This window comes from Bombina bombina, chromosome 1, assembly GCF_027579735.1.
Source record: "Bombina bombina isolate aBomBom1 chromosome 1, aBomBom1.pri, whole genome shotgun sequence".
Classification (NCBI taxonomy): domain Eukaryota; kingdom Metazoa; phylum Chordata; class Amphibia; order Anura; family Bombinatoridae; genus Bombina; species Bombina bombina.
In genome coordinates, this window is record NC_069499.1 from 353,693,992 (window position 1) to 353,714,100 (window position 20,109).

General features: G+C 40.7%; 1 protein-coding gene across 5 annotated transcripts in view; it reads left to right on the forward strand.

Annotated features, from left to right (window-relative positions):
- Positions 1 to 20,109, forward strand: part of ATG9A (autophagy related 9A) — a 111,227-nt gene that overhangs the window by 48,158 nt on the left and 42,960 nt on the right. For all 5 annotated transcript variants that reach the window (XM_053698196.1, XM_053698197.1, XM_053698194.1 and 2 more), the window contains one exon: positions 4,587 to 4,728. In XM_053698196.1, coding sequence (XP_053554171.1) covers positions 4,587 to 4,728 — 142 coding nt within the window. The remainder of the gene's footprint in view (positions 1 to 4,586; positions 4,729 to 20,109) is intronic.

A 20,109-nucleotide genomic window follows, 5' to 3' on the forward strand; every position in this document is an offset into this window, starting at 1 on the left:
GACCCATACCCAAAAAGACTGACTGCTGTAATACAATTAAAAGGTGCTTCAACAAAATATTAGTTTATTAATATTAAAAAAATATTAGTTTTTGCAAACTTATGCAACCATATTTTTTTTAATTATTTTTACTTCCCTTAACCTAAAAGATTTCAGTTTGTTTTTCAATTGATTTGTACAGTTTATAGGTCACATTAAAGGTGAAAAAAGTTCTGAATTGATTTATCTTTGTCTCATTTTGTTAAATCACAGAAACCTGACATTTTAACAGGGGTGTGTAGACTTTTTATATCCACTGTATATTAGCACACACATGCAGTGGATATACAAGAGAAAGGCTTGAAAAATTTGTTTTAAATCTAAGAGCAAGCCAACTTAGGTGCCAGAAATGTTATGAGTAAGTTCAAAGGGAATGAATAAGTCACCTTACATGCTGTTTTTTTATATTTGCCGTTAGAAACAAACATATAAACCTAATATTGTGTGCCATTATGCAGTTTAAAGGGACATTATACAGTAAAATGATTTTTCCCTTAATGCATTTCCAATGACTTGGACTTGTTATACCAGCTACAGAGTATAACATATATGAGAAATTGCATTTTCGGGTCTGTTTGTGTATATGAAATAGCTGGTTTTGTGCTTTGAAACCACACCCTATTAAAATAGGTTGAGCTTGCAGGTAAATCTGTACTAAGAGGTGAGACTTCAAGGCACTGACCCATTACTTCACAAGAGCATTAACTGCAAAGCATTAGCGCCAGTCTTCCACATGTCTGTCTGGCAATCACTAGGAAACGAGCTAAAAGTTACACAAGTACAGGTAGCTATGTCTCCTTTGGATTGCACAGTTCCATAGTAATGTGGCCCAGTCTTCTGGCAGCCAGAATGTTTACACAGTCTCTTTTTACCTCTACTCTTCCCTCTAATGTCCCATCTCTGCATCATCACAAGGTTGCAGTGCTACAGGTAGAGAAAGTACAGCTGGGTGAAAATAAGAATCAAATGACACATTGGTAGAAAGAAGTGGTATACGAGAGGCTGTAGTTAGCAGTACATCAGTTCTAGTCGCCATGGCAACTTAGAACTCAATTTTTGGGGGCCTTGCTGTAAAGAACTTTTTACTGATACAGGATACGTTGGATATTAAAGTAAGTTCTGGGGGGCGGAGCAAGCTCTGCATCTGAGCGGTCGCACAATACATCAGCTCCGGATATATACAGAAAATGTAAGCATTTCCGACCGCTCAGAGCAGTGGTGGCTGATTACTGGGGGAACAATATCAGGCAACTGCAACTGAGAAAGCTGCTTGATTAATGGCACCCACCAGCTTTTCTACCCACAGAGATCACCGCAGTGAACACTAGGAAGCCGTCATCTTCTTTCACTTCCGTGACGCACTGACTTCTGCCTGCCAACGGCCCCTCAAAACCTCTGGGGAAACTGTTCAATAAGCGGGCAAACAACACAGAGGATTATTCTCAGCAGTGCCCTTACCTCACACAGGAAATCATAGAGGTGCTGCACCACGCTGACTCAGCCAGACTAGGCAGCGGGGGTGAATCAGCTGTAGAACTGCGACGGAGCAGCGCAATCCGTGGCCTAGTTTCAGACTCTGCATCGCCCGTCCTATACATGACACTCCTGCAAAAGATCCTGACGTGGCTCATACGCATCAGATATCTGCAGACACCCCAGGATCTCACTGGAAGACAGAGGTAAACCTTCTACACACTCACATCTTCCCAGGCAATTTAGCAGACTCCTGTTTAACCGATAATAGAACCTGACACTGCCCCTCTCTACAGCTATAGCCACAAAAATATACAATTTCATCTCTCTCTCCAATCTCTATATGGTCTTATAAAGGGACTATGAAACTTTGATCTGCCTAGGGGGCTAATATAAGCCATGTGAAGTAGTGGTCTCAGAGGAGTGTCCCAGGCGGTGGCTATGTCCAAGCCGCAAAATCAGAGGTTCTGTCTGAGATTTGGACAATTTGCTGATTATTTAGGAAAGTTTGTGTTAGGAGTTGATTGAAAATATAGATTTTCAAGCATACTCCTATCACAAGCTTTCCTAAATATTAATTATGGAACAGTTGTGGCATCAGTCTACCCAACTCTTTTGCATCTGGCATTGATGGAGGCTCTGAATTGGACAGCTGAAAGTTTACTAATTATACATTATGCACCCCCCCCCCCCCGGTAATCCGGGTTACGAATGTGAAATCTACTAACTAGCAATACTAGTAATTTTCAACTGAGAGTAGCTCATCCGATGTTTCAGCCTATAGGATCCCCTCAATATGGATGGACATACAAACTATACAGCTATCAAAACCCTATTAAAGGATTTCGAACAGAAAATGGATAAGTCCTTGGAGACCTGCTTCATTCGCTATACCTAGGGCTCACAAACAGTGAAACTAGATCCGGGGAGCTTGAACTCGAGATAAATCTACAGAATGCCATCCCTGGCTCTCACACCCAGGCGCTAAACGATCCACTAACAAGACCAACAACAGTCTCTATTTGTGATACTGGGAAGGTGAATGCATTAAACCTTAGCTTGACAGACCATTCTACCCTAACAGCATTTAAAGCGCATAAATTGGCACTACAGCTGCCCTCACAGTCACATAGAGTCTCTAGTCAAGTCAATAATGCTGCATCTTGGAGGTACAATAACTTTGAGGAGAACTCCTCCAAAGAGTAATGATGTACATTTGTACAACCACATGTGCCTAAATGATGTCAATGTTGAATGGATACCTTCAGAGACTCCATTTTATCTGACCTGGAGAGCAATGTGTCCTGGAACAGTCTGTTTACCATGTCACATATGCCCACAGAAAATAGGGATTGGGGAATTAGCTATTTATCTCCATCTGAAAGTTAAGGGTGATCCTAACTACAGTAACTTTGTCATATAGTATATTCTTCAGTTCTCAGCTATGTTTATTTCCTCAGTTATGTATTTGCCCTATATCCTATGTTATTGATATCCTCTGTGATTACTCTTGTTATGTATATAACCATTTTTGTATTCTATTCATCTATATAGTAGTTAGACACTTAGTATTTATTCCTAGTAGAGATACAGCTCTCTAAATTTTAATAGACTGACCAGATTCCCCTGCAAGTCACCAGTTACATGTATGCTCACCATGGGAGATATAATAGCTCACACCTCAAATCTTGGCGATTTCTTAGCACTAGGTATTCCAAGTGAAATCGACATGTTTAGGACTGAGGGACTTAATTTCCCTAGATAACAAAAGGTATCTACCTTAGCCTACTGGGCTTATACCTATTCAGCGTTCAAGGTAATGTTAGTATCTCGGTTATTCAGTTGGCAGACTTTTTGAATTGTTAGCCTGGTATACCTTGATTGAAAGCTATTTGAAATAGATATACTAAATACTAAACTTTTAAGGGTAATACACTTGGAGTACCTGTCTGTATATATGTATGTACGTGCATACAGTTATGTGGGTGTGTACATATATGTGCCCCTCACAGAGGCTTCATAACAATGTTCAATGGGTCTGTTTATATATAATTTAAAAAAACATACATTTTAAGAGAATAAGTTATGATCCTACTACCTCAATATATAGTCCCTGTTTTAATCCTTATAGCCTGTGGAGCTGTTATTTTTATTGGATGAGCTATTCTCTTAGATCTCAGTTATACATTATACTATAATATAGTATTGCTAATCTACTTTATACTACATCACTACAAGCAGTGTTTACCTGCTGCCAAACTCTTGTCAGTCTCATATATATTGTATTTTTATATTAGTTTTATCACATGCTTAGTCTACTAATTAATCAAGTGGCCCAAGAGTGGCCTCTCTAACTACCATTTAACGTAATTTTACTATACCATATGGTGTAAGAGTGACCAGAGTAGTAGTTACCTCATAATAATACTTTAAAAGGAAAATGAGGTTTAATTTATGTTTGTTCAATTTTTCTTTTAACATTTCAGACATTTATTGTTACTAGTTTATGCATTGTACTGCAAACAATACACACCTGTGAGACTTAATGTTTTAGATACATAAGATACCGTGTATACTTCTTAATTTTGTGATGGACTGTAAACATTTTATTTGCTCTAAATTTGCAAAAAATAAAAAATGGATACATACCTTAGAAACTTAAGTATTAGAGCTTGTTTGTCATTTTTACATTTAAGATATTACTATTTATAATTGAGAATTAAAAATAACTTTTTTTGTCACCTTTTTTACATGACATCCTCTAAGATATTATTGAGTATTTCTATGACACCTCTGGTACCACATTAACATTCTAAAATATTGAATATAATGATTTTTCAAATATGTTGTTTTAAAATAGTAGTTCAGAGTTATTAATATGAATTTGTTTTATTTATATCTATATAACTGAAACATTCTGGTCATCCTGTAAGCTTTTTAGGCGATTTAGTAGTAATATATATTTAATTTGGTTGATAGTTCTGTTCATTTTTCACAGTATATTGATGAGGTAATGAGGTGGTAGTGGCACACATTAAATTTGAGTATGTTTTTACTATCTTGTTTCTATACAGAATACAAGGAAATGGATTTCTCACCACTCTTCTGGTCATCGCTGGTGTTTTTTGGATTCATAGACTCATAAAATTTGTGTACAACCTTTGCTGTTATTGGGAGATCTACAACTTCTACATTCATGCTCTACGCATTCCCATGGTTAGTATTTTTTCATGTTATGTCAAAGACATTCTACCTGAGTTTTTATTTATTATTTTAAGAATGCTTCAGATTATTCATATACTTTTGATTTTAGGGCTGATTTGTTTGTATATTTCCTAGCATTAGTCACTCTGCAGTCCACTGTCTAGACAGTCTGTAGTTCATTGCTATATTCTAATGACTCTAAAGCATATTGCAAGACCTCTGTATGGCCAGCAGCATTGCATCAGTTATTAGAAGTTAATATTTGGTGTGAGGAAGACCTTGATAATGGTAACCATAAACACAAGTAAAAGGTAAGGTGGTACTTCATTAGATAAGATACATTTTGAGTGCATTCTTAATATGTGTGGGAAACAAAATGTGAGTATTACAATTTTAAAAGCCATATTATCTGATTTTCTATTTTAATTTCATTTTGCCTTATGTGTAGGGGACATAAAATCAATGATTACTGTAAGAAATTATGTTAATAGACGTTTTACACTAGTTCATGGGTTAGTTGCTCTTTTTCAGACTCTTAAGTTATTTCATCACAACAGTCAACCTTAAGTTCCCTATTTATCCACTTTACTGTTTTTACCTGAGGTTTTTCTTTGGAGTGTAAAACTTTAATTTTCTGCTTTTTGTGAAAGTCTGACCGGACCATGGAGCTGCCTGGGCTTGTCGTTCCCTATCTCTAAGAATACTACTTGTGAAGAGATTTTATTTCCTATTTTTATATACTTTGTTTCATTTTGTATATCGAGTTATATACTAATTAGTTGTGCCAGCTTATTGACAAGAGCACCCTTTACAGATTTGATATCTTGTCTGTTTTAACTTTACTTTTGTGCCATTCACTAAAATCATAGTAGTCTTCATATTTTGCATTAGTGGCGTTGTCATTTGCATTTTACCACATCTGAATGATATTCTGGTCAGGTCACATTACATCGGTTATCTAGTTAAACATGAAATGGATAAATTAAATGATATCACAGAGGATATATCTAAAATGAGCGAGGAGTTTAAACTTTATGAAGTTAAAGAAGACTGCCAAAAATCCTACACAAAGATAAAAGGGGAAGTAGAGAAATTTGCTAGATACCTCTCTGAAAGAAAGGAGAATAGACAGAGATTTATCAGATTATGCAAATAGGAATGTCTACCTTTGGTGGACCAAAAAAAAAATCACTAATACTGACTCTGATAAAGAAGTTGAGACCACAGATACAGAAGTATAAGATAATGAAAAAAGACCCAAATATGTCCTTAAAAATAGGATTAAACCCACTATAATATACCGAATGTCCCTTTAGGAGAAGAACAAGAAGGGGAAGGAAAAAAAACCTGCGCACACAGACAATTGAGGTTCAACCAGAAACCCTAGAACAAGACAGAATAACTAATTCTAAATATAATTAATCTTTCTGATAAAACACTTTCAGAAATTTCAATCCTTAGAAAGGGATTGTCATTTGTTCCTACCACCCATAAAGTATTGCTAAAAAACTATTATTCCGAAAATAGCAGTAATTATGATACTTTGAACACTGCGGATCAACAAGCTGTAGATGATTTAGATCAATGAATACACCCTCTGAGACTGGCGTACAATTTTGAATTTACAATCTCATTTGTTCCTCCTAGTAATGTATTTCCCCAAACAGTGACCTTCTTAGACATGGTCTGTAAGGATATTCTATCCATTAATACTGATAAAGACTTGATTGGAGGTAATCTCACAAGACAAAAGAGAGTAGCATTAATTGAGGCCCTTAGACACATACGGCTAGATTTAGAGTTGGGCGGTAGCCGTGAAAACCAGCGTTAGAGGCTCCTAACGCTGGTTTTTACCACCCTCTGGTATTTGGAGTCAGTCAGGAAAGGGTCTAACGCTCACTTTGCAGTCGCGACTTTTCCATACCGCAGATCCCCTTACGTCAATTGCGTATCCTATCTTTTCAATGGGATCTTTCTAACGCCGGTATTTAGAGTCGTGGCTGAAGTGAGCGTTAGAAATCTAACAACAAAACTACAGCCGCAGAAAAAAAACAGGAGTTAAGAGCTTTCTGGGCTAACGCCGGTTTATAAAGCTCTTAACTACTGTGCTCTAAAGTACACTAACACCCATAAACTACCTATGTACCCCTAAACCGAGGTCCCCCCACATCGCCGCCACTCTATAAATTTTTAACCCCTAATCTGCCGCTCGTACACCGCCGCCAGCTAAATTATCCCTATGTGCCCCTAATCTGCTGCCCCTAATACCGCCGACCCCTATATTATATTTATTAACCCCTAATCTGCCCCCCCCAACGTCGCCGCCACCTACCTACACTTATTAACCCCTAATCTGCCGAGCGGACAGCACCGCTACTATAATAAGTTATTAACCCCTAATCCGCCTCAATAACCCTATAATAGAATAGTATTAACCCCTAATCCTGCCCTCCCTAACATCGCCGACACCTAACTTCAAACATTAACCCCTAATCTGTTGACCGGAGCTCACCGCTATTCTAATAAATCTTTTAACCCCTAAAGCTAAGTCTAACCCTAACACTAACACCCCCCTAAGTTAAATATAATTTCTCTTGTTAAGTGTATTCAGTCCACGGGTCATCCATTACTTATGGGATATATTCCCTTCCCAACAGGAAGTTGCAAGAGGATCACCCAAGCAGAGCTGCTATATAACTCCTCCCCTCACATGTCATATCCAGTCATTCTCTTGCAACTCTCAACATAGGAGGTCGTGAGAGGAGTGTGGTGTTTTATACTTAATTATTTCTTCAATCAAAAGTTTGTTATTTTTAAATGGCACCGGAGTGTGCTGTTTTTTTTTTTTTTTTTTCTCAGGCAGTATTTAGAAGAAGAAATCTGCCTGCGTTTTCTATGATCTTAGCAGAAGTAACTAAGATCCACTGGCTGTTCTCGCACATTCTGAGGAGTGAGGTAACTTCAGAAAGAGAATAGCGTGCGGGGTCTCCTGCAAATGAGGTATGTGCAGTAAAATATTTTTCTAAGGAATGGAATTGACTAAGAAAATACTGCTGATACCGAAGTAATGTAAGTACAGCCTTAAATGCAGCGGTAGCGACTGGTATCAGGCTGACTAAATGTATGTGCAGTAATGTAATTTTCTAAGTAATGGAATTTGACTAAGAAAATGCTGCTAATACTGAAAGTAATATAATGAGCCTTAACTGCAGTAGAAGCGACTGGTAGCAGGCTTATACATAACAATACATACTCTTTAAAAAGGGATCTTGAAAACGTTTACTGGCATGTTTAATCGTTTTTGTGAGGTACATTGGTGATAAAACTTATAGGGGCATGAATTTTTCCACATGGCTGACTTATATTTCTGCATAGAAACAGTTAACTGAGGTTTCCCACTGCTGTAATAATGAGTGGGAGGGGCCTTTTTTAGCGCTTTTTTGCGCAGTAAAAATTCAGTCACAGTCTTCCTGCTTCTTCCTGCAACGACCCAGGACGTCTCTAGAGAGCTCAGAGGTTTTCAAAAGTCATTTTGAGGGAGGTAATCAGTCACAGCAGACCTGTGACAGTGTGTTTGACTGTGTTAAAAACGTTTATTTGCATATTGATTATCCGTTTTTGGGTATTAAGGGGTTAATCATCCATTTGCTAGTGGGTGCAATGCTCTGCTAAACTAATATATTTACTGTGAAGATTTGGTTGCTATAACAGATTTGGTTCATTGTTATTTCAACTGTGACAGTTTTTTTGTGCTTCTTAAAGGCGCAGTAGCGTTTTTTATATTGCTTGTAAATTTATTTTAAAGCATTTTCCAAGCTTGCTAGTCTCATTGCTAGTCTGTTTAAACATGTCTGACACAGATGAATCTGTTTGTTCACTATGTTTGAAGGCCAATGTGGAGCCCCATAGAAATATGTGTACTAAATGTATTGATGTCACTTTAAATAATAGAAGTCGGTCTTTATCTGTAAAGGAATTATCACCAGACAACGAGGGGGAAGTTATGCCGACTAACTCTCCTCACGTGTCAGTACCTTCGCCTCCCGCTCAGGAGGCGCGTGAGATTGTGGCGCCAAGTACATCAGTGACGCCCATACAAATCACGTTAGAAGACATGGCTACTATTATGAATAATACCCTGACAGAAGTGTTATCTAAATTGCCAGAATTAAGAGGCAAGCGCGATAGCTCTGGGATAAGGACAGAGCGCGCTGGTGATATGAGAGCCATGTCTGATACTGCGTCACAGTTTGCAGAACATGAGGACGGAGAGCTTCATTCTGTGGGTGACGGATCTGATCCGGGGAAGCCGGATTCAGAGATCTCTAATTTTAAATTTAAGCTTGAGAACCTCCGTGTATTGCTTGGAGAGGGTTTTAGCGGCTCTGAATGACTGTAACACAGTTGCAATTCCAGAGAAAATGTGTAGGCTGGATAGATACTATGCGGTGCCGGTGTGTACTGACGTTTTTCCCTATACCTAAAAGGCTTACAGAAATTATTAGCAAGGAGTGGGATAGACCCGGTGTGCCCTTTTCCCCACCTCCTATATTTAGGAAAATGTTTCCAATAGACGCCACTACACTGGACTTATGGCAGACGGTCCCTAAGGTGGAGGGAGCAGTTTCTACTTTAGCTAAGCGTACCACTATCCCGGTGGAGGATAGTTGTGCTTTTTCGGATCCAATGGATAAAAAATTAGAAGGTTACCTTAAGAAAAAGTTTGTTCAACAAGGTTTTATCTTACAGCCCCTTGCATGCATTGCGCCTGTCACTGCTGCTGCAGCATTCTGGTTTGAGTCTCTAGAAGAGGCCATTCGCACAGCTCCATTGGATGAAATTATGGACAAGCTTAAAGCACTTACGCTAGCTAATGCATTTGTTTCTGATGCCGTTGTACATTTAACTAAACTAACGGCTAAGAACTCCGGATTCGCCATCCAGGCGCGCAGAGCGCTATGGCTTAAATCCTGGTCAGCTGACGTGACTTCTAAATCTAAATTGCTTAATATTCCTTTCAAAGGGCAGCCTTATTCGGGCCCGGTTTGAAAGAAATTATCGCTGACATTACTGGAGGTAAGGGTCATACTCTTCCTCAGGACACCTCAGGACAGGGCCAAATCAAAGGCCAAACAGTCTAATTTTCGTGCCTTTCGAAACTTCAAGGCAGGAGCAGCATCAACTTCCTCCGCTCCAAAACAGGAAGGAACTGTTGCTCGTTACAGACAGGCCTGTAAAACTTACCAGTCCTGGAACAAGGGCAAGCAGGCCAGAAAACCTGCTACTGCCCCTAAGACAGCATGAAGAGAGGGCCCCCTATCCGGAAACGGATCTAGTGGGGGGGCAGACTTTCTCTCTTCGCCCAGGCATGGGCAAGAGATGTCCAGGATCCCTGGGCGTTGGAGATTATATCTCAGGGATATCTTCTGGACTTCAAAGCTTCTCCTCCACAAGGGAGATTTCATCTTTCAAGGTTATCAGCAAACCAAATAAAGAAAAAGGCATTTCTACGCTGTGTACAAGACCTCATAGTAATGGGGGTGATCCACCCAGTTCCGCGGACGGAACAAGGGCAAGGATTTTACTCAAATCTGTTTGTGGTTCCCAAGAAAGAGGGAACCTTCAGACCAATCTTGGACCTAAAAATCTTAACAAATTCCTAAGAGTTCCATCATTCAAAATGGAAACTATTCGAACCATCCTACCCATGATCCAAGAGGGTCAGTATATGACCACAGTGGACTTAAAGGATGCCTACCTTCACATACCGATTCACAAAGATCATTATCGGTACCTAAGATTTGCCTTTCTAGACAGGCATTACCAGTTTGTAGCTCTTCCCTTCGGGTTAGCTACGGCCCCCGAGAATTTTTACAAAGGTTCTGGGCTCACTTCTGGCGGTGCTAAGACCGCGAGGCATAGCGGTGGCTCCGTACCTAGACGACATTCTGATACAAGCGTCAAGTTGCCAAGTCTCATACAGAGATAGTTCTGGCATTTCTGAGGTCGCATGGGTGGAAGGTGAACGTGGAAAAGAGTTCTCTATTACCACTCACAAGGGTTCCCTTCCTAGGGGACTTCTTATAGATTCAGTAGAGATGAAAATTTACCTGACGGAGTCCAGGTTATCAAAACTTCTAAATGCTTGCCGTGTCCTTCATTCCATTCCACGCCCGTCAGTAGCTCAGTGCATGGAAGTAATCGGCTTAATGGTAGCGGCAATGGACATAGTACCATTTGCGCGCCTGCATCTCAGACCGCTGCAATTATGCATGCTAAGTCAGTGGAATGGGATTACTCAGATCTGTCCCCTCTACTAAATCTGGATCAAGAGACCAGAGATTCTCTTCTCTGGTGGCTTTCTCGGGTCCATCTGTCCAAAGGGATGACCTTTCGCAGGCCAGATTGGACGATTGTAACAACAGATGCCAGCCTTCTAGGTTGGGGCGCAGTCTGGAACTCCCTGAAGGCTCAGGGATCGTAGACTCAGGAGGAGAAACTCCTCCCAATAAATATTCTGGAGTTAAGAGCAATATTCAATGCTCTTCTAGCTTGGCCTCAGTTAGCAACACTGAGGTTCATCAGATTTCAGTCGGACAACATCACGACTGTGGCTTACATAAACCATCAAGGGGGAACCAGGAGTTCCCTAGCGATGTTAGAAGTCTCAAAGATAATTCGCTGGGCAGAGTCTCACTCTTGCCACCTGTCAGCGATCTACATCCAGGCGTGGAGAACTGGGAGGCGGACTTTTCATCCGGGGGAGTGGGAACTTCATCCGGAGGTCTTCGCTCAACTGATTCATCGTTGGAGCAAACCAGAACTGGATCTCTCTCCAGAACGCCAAGCTTCCTTGTTACAGATCCAGGTCCAGGGACCCGGGAGCGGCGCTGATAGATGCTCTAGCAGCCCCTTGGGTTTTCAACATGGCTTATGTCTTTCCACCATTTCCGCTGCTACCTCGACTGATTGCCAAGATCAAGCAAGAGAGAGCATCGGTGATTCTGATAGCGTTATGCGTGGCCACGCAGGACCCTGGTATGCAGACCTAGTGGAATGTCGTCTGTCCACCATGGTCTCTGCCTCTGAGGCAGGACCTTCTAATCAGGGTCCTTCTCAACCATCCAAATTAATTTCTCTGAGGCTGACTGCATGGAGATTGAAGCCTTGATCCTATCAAAGCGTGGCTTCTCGGAGTCGGTTATTGATACCTTAATTACAGGCTCGGAAACCTGTTACAAGAAAAATTACCATAAAACTATGGCGTAAATATTTATATTGGTGTGAATCCAAGAGTAATCATGGAGTAGTACAGGTTAGGATTTCCTAGGATATTGTCATTTCTACAAGAGGGGTTTAGAAAGGGCTTATCTGCTAGTTCGTTAAAGAAGGACAGCATTTCTGCTCTGTCTATTCTTTTACACTAACGTCTGCAGAAGTTCCAGCGTTCTGGCTTTTTTGGTCAGGCTTTGGCTAGGATTAAGCCTATGTTGCTCCGCCGTGGAGCTTAAACTTAGTTCTTAAAGTTCTTCAAGGTGTTCCATTTGAACCCCTTCATTCCATTGATATTAAGCTGTTATCTTGGAAAGTTCTGTTTTTGATGGCTATTTCCTCGGCTCGAAGAGTCTCTGAGTTATCTGCCTTACATTGTGATTCTCCTTATCTGATTTTCCATTCAGACAAGGTAGTTCTGCGTACTAAACCTGAGTTCTTACCTAAGGTAGTTTCTAACAGGAATATCAATCAAGAGATTGTTGTTCCATCATTATGTCCTAACCCTTCTTCAAAGAAGGAACGACTTTTGCATAATCTGGACGTAGTCTGTGCCCTGAAGTTCTATTTACAGGCAACTAAAGATTTTCGTCAAACTTCTTCCCTGTTTGTCATTTATTCTGGTCAGAGGAGAGGTCAAAAAGCTTCGGCTACCTCTCTCTCCTTTTGGCTTCGTAGCATAATACGTTTAGCCTATGAGACTGCTGGACAGCAGCCTCCTGAAAGGAATACATAGCTCATTCCACTAGAGCTGTGCTTCCACTGGGCCTTAGAAGATGAGCCTCTGTTGAACAGATTTGCAAGGCTGCGACTTGGTCTTTCACTTCATACTTTTCAAAATTTTACAAATTTGACCACTTTTGCTTCTTCAGGAGGCTGTTTTTGGGAGAAAGGTTCTACAGGCAAAGTGGTTCCTTCCGTTTAAAGTTCCTGCCTTGTCCCTCCATCATCCGTGTACCTTTTGCTTTGGTATTGGTATCCCATAAGTAATGGATGACCCGTGGACTGAATACACTTAACAAGAGAAAACATAATTTATGCTTACCTGATAAATTTATTTCTCTTGTAGTGTATTCAGCTCCACGCCCGCCCTGTCTTTTTTTTTTAGGCAGATCTAAATTTTAATTAAAACTCCAGTCAACCACTGCACCCTTGGTTTCTCCTTTCTTGTCTGTTTCGGTCGAATGTACTGGATTTGACATGTGAGGGGAGGAGCTATATAGCAGCTCTGCTTTGGGTGATCCTCTTGCAACTTCCTGTTGGAAGGGAATATATCCCAAAAGTAATGGATGACCCGTGGACTTGAATACACTACAAGAGAAATAAATTTATCAGGTAAGCATAAATTATGTTTTAAATCTAACAAAATAAATTAACTCTTATTATATAAATTATTCCTATTTAAAGCTAAATACTTACCTGTAAAATAAACCCTAATATAGCTACAATATAAATAATAATTATATTGTAGCTATTTTAGGATTAATATTTATTTTACAGGCAACTTTGTATTTATTTTAATCAGGTACAATAGCTATTAAATAGTTAATAACTATTTAATAGCTAAAATAGTTAAAATAATTACAAAATTACCTGTAAAATAAATCCTAACCTAAGTTACAATTAAACCTAACACTACACTAACAATAAATAAATTAAATAAACTACCTACAATTACCTACAATTAAACCTAACACCACACTATCAATAAATTAATTAAATAAAATACCTTCAAATAACTACAATTAAATAAACTAACTAGAGTACAAAAAATAAAAAAGAACTAAGTTACAAAAAATAAAAAAAATATTTACAAACATTAGAAAAATATTACAACAATTTTAAACTAATTACACCAACTCTAAGCCCCCTAATAAAATAACAAAGACCCCCAAAATAAAAAAATGCCCTACCCTATTCTAAATTAAAAAAGTTCAAAGCTCTTTTACCTTACCAGCCCTGAAAAGGGCCATTTGCGGGGCATGCCCCAAAGAATTCAGCATACATACCCCCCCCAACATTACAACCCACCACCCACATACCCCTAATCTAACCCAAACCCCCCTTAAATATACCTAACACTAAGCCCCTGAAGATCTTCCTACCTTATCTTCACCATGCCAGGTTCACCGATCCATCCTTGGAAGTGTTGATCCAAGCCCAAGCGGGGGCTGAAGAGTGGCGTCCATCCTCCGGCTGAAGTCTTGATCCAAGCGGGCAGAAGAGCACATCCGGACCGGCAAACATCTTCTTCCAAGCCGCATCTTCTATGTTCTTCAATCCGATGACGACCGGCTGATCTTCAAGACCTCCAGCGCGGATCCATCCATCTTCACCGACGACTTCCCGACGAATGACGGTTCCTTTAAGGGACGTCATCCAAGATGGCGTCCCTCGAATTCCGATTGGCTGATAGGATTCTATCAGCCAATCGGAATTAAGGAATGAGCTTGCATTCTATTGGCTGTTCCGATCAGCCAATAGAATGCGAGCTCAATCTGATTTCGAGGGACGCCATCTTGGATGACGTCCCTTAAAGGAACCGTCATTCGTCGGGAAGTCGTCGGTGAAGATGGATGGATCCACGCTGGAGGTCTTGAAGATCAGCCGGTCGTCATCGGATTGAAGAACACAGAAGATGCGGCTTGGAAGAAGATGTTTGCAGGTCCGGATGTCCTCTTCTGCACGCTTGGATCAAGACTTCAGCCGGAGGATGGACGTCACTCTTCAGCCCCCGCTTGGGCTTGGATCAACACTTCCGAGGCTTGGATCAAGACTTCCGAGGGCAGATCGGTGAACCTGGCATGGTGAAGATAAGGTAGGAAGATCTTCAGGGGCTTAGTGTTAGGTTTTTTTAAGGGGGGTTTGGGTTAGATTAGGGGTATGTGGGTGGTGGGTTGTAATGTTGGGGGGGGTATTGTATGTTTTTTTTTTACAGGCAAAAGAGCTGAATTCTTTGGGGCATGCCCCGCAAATGGCCCTTTTCAGGGCTGGTAAGGTAAAAGAGCTTTGAACTTTTTTTAATTTAGAATAGGGTAGGGCATTTTTTTTATTTTGGGGGTCTTTGTTATTTTATTAGGGGGCTTAGAGTAGGTGTAATTAGTTTAAAATTGTTGTAATATTTTTCTAATGTTTGTAAATATTTTTTTAGTTTTTGTAACTTAGCTTTTTTAATTTTTGTACTTTAGTTAGTTATTTGTAGGTATTTTATTTAATTAATTTGTTGATAGTGTAGTGTTAGGTTTAATTGTAGATAATTGTAGGTAGTTTATTTAATTTATTTATTGATAGTGTAGTGTTAGGTTTAATTGTAACTTAGGTTAGGATTTATTTTACAGGTAATTTTGTAATTATTTTAACTAGGTAGCTATTAAATAGTTATTAACTATTTAATAGCTATTGTACCTGGTTAAAATAAATACAAAGTTGCCTTTAAAATATATATTAATCCTAAAATAGCTACAATATAATTATTATTTATATTGTAACTATATTAGGGTTTATTTTACAGGTAAGTATTTAGCTTTAAATAGGATTTATTTAATAAGAGTTAATTTATTTCGTTAGATAAAAAATTATATTTAACTTAGGGGGGTGTTAGTGTTAGGGTTAGACTTAGCTTTAGGGGTTAATACATTTATTATAGTAGCGGTGAGCTCCGATCGGCAGATTAGGGGTTAATTATTGTAGGTAGCTGGCAGCGACGTTGTGGGGGGCAGATTAGGGGTTAATAAATATAATATAGGGGTCGGCGGTGTTAGGGGCAGCAGATTAGGGGTACATAACTATAATGTATGTTGCGGGGGTGTACGGAGCGGCAGGTTAGGGGTTAATAATAATATGCAGGTGTCAGCGATAGCGGGGGCGGCAGATTAGGGGTTAATAAGTGTAAGGTTAGGGGTGTTTAGACTCGGGGTACATGTTAGAGTGTTAGGTGCAGACATAGGAAGTGTTTCCCCATAGAAAACAATGGGGCTGCGTTAGGAGCTGAACGCTGCTTTTTCGCAGGTGTTTTTTTTCAGCTCAAACTGCCCCATTGTTTTCTATGGGGGAATCGTTCACGAGCACGTTTTTGAAGCTGGCCGCGTCCGTAAGCACCGCTGGTATCGAGAGTTGCAGTGGCGTTAAATTATGCTCTACGCTCCCTTTTTGGAGCCTAACGCACTGAAAACGCAGCCATTCTGTGAACTCTAAATACCAGCGGTATTTAAAAGGTGCGGGGCGAAAAAAAAGCACGCGTAGCTAACGCACCCCTTTGGCCGCAGAACTCTAAATCTAGCCGATAATGAATTAAAATAACTATAAAAGCTTATTGGGTGATCCAACAAACTTTTTTTTTCAGTAAATACAATTAATTAATATCTGCAGCTTTTGATGATGGATTGATAGATTCTACTGAAAAACAGTTCCTAGAAGTTACGAAACCTAAAATAGAAACCTTTTACCTGTTACCTAAAGTCCATAAAAATCTAGATAGACCACCTGGGAGGCCCATAGTCTCAGAGATAGATTCCTTAACAGAAAAAGCCAGCAGATACCTAGATGCTAGGCTGAGGTATATAGTGCACACACTCCCATCCTATACCAGGGATTCAATGCTTATTTTAAATAAAATCCAAACACTCACTATTACCCCTGATACCGTATTGGTTATTGTTCTATACCAGTATTCAATTGAAATGGGGTAAGGAGGTGGTATCACATTTTCTGTGAAAGGACACAAATATCAATGATGAAACTAAGGATTTTTTGCTTAAGCTATTAAGCTTTGTTCTCAGCCACAACTAGTTTGTGTTCAATAATACATTATTGTTACAGATAATGTGGTAACGCACTTTTTTGTGCACCAACCTATGCAAATATCTACCTTGACTGGTGGGAGTAGACCATTGTCTTTCATGAATCACTACACAAGTATACCCAATTTATACAACATTGGTTTAGGTACATTGATGATATTTTCTTTGTCTGGCAGGGATCTAAAGAACTTCTGAAGGAATTTATCAATATCGTAAACAATAACCCCCTTGGTTTATACTTAACCTATAATGTCAGATATATATATATATATATATATATATATATATATATATATATATATAAATAATTGACATTCCAATGTTCTTCACATAGAATATGTTCTATGTACTTGTCAATAGATATTCCATTATCTCTCTCTTTCTTTCTTTCTTTCTCTCTCTCTCTCAATATATATCTCTGCAAAAAAAGACATCACAGAGAGAGAAATATGTATTTATTTCCATCTAAGGGGGTAAGGAGAGTCCACAACTTCATTGATTACTATTGGGAATTAAGAACCTGGCCACCAGGAGGATGCTTAAATACCTCTCCCACTCCCCTCATCCCCTAGGTCATTCTTTGCCTTTCATCACAGGAGGTGGCAGAGAGGTGCCGAAAGATTCAGAGGTTCTCTTATGGAGGGTATTACTCTTTGAAATGGACAGGAGTTTTAAGTAGCCATATAAGTCTTCTAGTGAGGGCTTGGGTGAAAGTTAGAGTCCGGAAATGCAGGGAGAGTCTCTTTTGCAAAACCATCCCGACTCATATTAATAGCTCCTACAGCAATCAGCATTGACGAGTTTCGCAGACTGCTTTCTTCTCTCAAGTCCATGTCAGGAGCGCTACCATGACCTGTCACACTTGAAGGGCCTTGTCCTGTTCTAACGGCGTGGATTCTTGGTAAGATCGTTTCATTTTACAACAATATTAACATAGAAGACAGGGCCACAGTGTGGCGCCTTTTATCTTTACAGAATCCTGTTAGGGGGATTATTGAACACGGGGGGGTTTATACATGATATTGTTTATTGTGTCATTGCTGCGCTGTGCAGGATGAGGCTCTGGAAATGTGTGGAACTATCAGGTTCTTTTCCTGGAGTTTTTGCACAGCCTTTTTTTGGCGCGTTTTCTCCTTTAGGCAGGGGCGGTCCTGCGAGGCACCCATGTGACCGGGTGGGGCTCTTCATTTCCGGTCTGATCTGCGACGGAGGAGACAAAGCGGTTTCTGTAGTCGGATCATAGGAGGTGGTCAGTGCCCCAGCCATTGGCGGCTATAAAGGTGCCTGTTAGTTTCTCTTTTATTCTATTCTCTTTTATTGAAAAAGTCTCATACCTGTGTTTATTGTGAGGTTCTGTTAGACCAGCCTGTCCAATTATGTTCCAAATGCCTTGAGAGGGTCGAGACATCTAAGACTAAGCGAATGTCTAGTACCACTGAGCCGTCCACCTCTGAGGGTTTCTCCGTCCCGTGAGATGCGTTCCTGAGTTGAGTCCCCCTATTGCACATTGCAGTGCCGACTGTTGCTTCCTTCTGGAGAGATATGTTGGCCGCCAAATTTTGCGGATCAACTGACCGACGGCGGTTTCTAAAGTGCTAAGCACAAGCATATGGCCCTTCAGAAAGCCGGCCCGGACTCAGGACTTGTCTTCATTGGATGCTCCTGCGGAGTGGTTCGATTAAGGGGCCCACTCCGAGCTTCGGAGGGGACTCCTTCTCGGTCGGAATCTGTGTCATCTAAAGCTCCAGCAGAGGACCCTGGCTATAGGTTTAAGATGGAGAATTTCCGTTTTTTTGCTAAAGCAAGTGCTTGCTACTCTAGAGGTTCCGGAGCCTAAGCTTCAGGAGGAACCTTCTATCCCTAAGCTAGATAAGGTTTATGAGGACAGGGTGGTACCCTAGACCTTCCCGGTTCCTATAAAGATGGCTTACATTATCAAGAACGAATGGGCTTGATTAGGTTCTTCCTTTTCCCCTTCCTCGTCCTTTAAGAAACTTTTCCCCGTTCCGGAGGCTCAGTTGGAGCTGTGGGGGACCATTCCTAGGGTGGATGGAGCCATCTCCACGCTCGCTAAGTGAACGACTATTTCCCTAGAGGATAGTTCGTCGTTCAAAGAGCCCATTGATAAAAAGTTGGAGAACATGCTGAGAAAGATGTTTCAGCACACAGGATTTGTTTTTCAGCCGGCAGCAGCCGTAGCCGCGGTTTCTGGAGCTGCTTCATATTGTGTGATTCTCTGAATAAATGATTGAGGGTGAACCCTCTTTCAAAGAAGTGCAGGGAAAAGATTAAGGCTTTTAAGGTAGCCAATTCTTTCATTTGCGACGCCAATATGCAAATTATTCGCCTGAATTGCTAGGTGTCAAGAGTTTTCGGTTTTAGCATGCAGGTCCTTGTAGCTAAAATCTTGGTCGGCGACATGACCTTTAAATTGAGGTTGCTGTCCCTGCCTTTTCAAAGAAAGATTCTGTTCAGTCCAGGCCTGGACTTGATCATTTCCACGGTTACGGGAGGCAAGGGTGCCTTCCTACCCCAAGATAAGAAAGGATCTACTTTTCGTCCCTTTTGTGGGGATAAGGCCCAGCGCCAGCAGCCCGCCGTGAAAGCAGACCAGTCCAAGGGAACTTGGAAGCTTGCTCAGTCTTGGAACAAGTCCAAGCAGAACAAGAAGCCCACAGAGACCAAGTCGGCATGACGGGGCGGCCCCCGACAGGTCTACAGACCGAGTAGGGGGCAGGTTATCTCTATTCTTCAAAGGGTTACAGGATAGGATTCAAGTCCTGCCCTCCCAGGGGCAGATTCCTCGTGTCAAACTTGTCATTGAGGCCAGAAAAGAAAGAGGCCTTTCTAGGATGTGTGAGGGATCTTTCCTCTCTAGGTGTTATCGTACCAGTACCCCTTGCAGAAAGGGGTCTAGGGTATTACTTAAACCTGTTCGTAGTTCCAAAAAAGGAGGACACGTTCCACCCGATTTTGGTTCTGAATTTTTTAAACAAGTTTTTGTCCGTTCCATCATTCAAAATGGAAACGATCAGGTCCATTTTGCAGCTAGTTTAAGAGGGGCAGTTCATGACCACAATAGACTTGAAGTATGCCTACCTTCATGTTCCAATTCACAGGGACCACTTCAAGTTCCTAAGATTTGCATTTCTGGACCAGCACTTCCAGTTTGTGGCCCTTCCTTTCGGTCTAGCGACAGCCCCAAGAGTTTTCACGAAGGTTCTCGGGGGCCCTGCTTGCTGTAGCCAGATCCAGGGGCATTGCGGTGGCGCCCTATCTAGACGACATCCTGGTTCAGACGCGGTCCTTCAGTCAGGCAGTG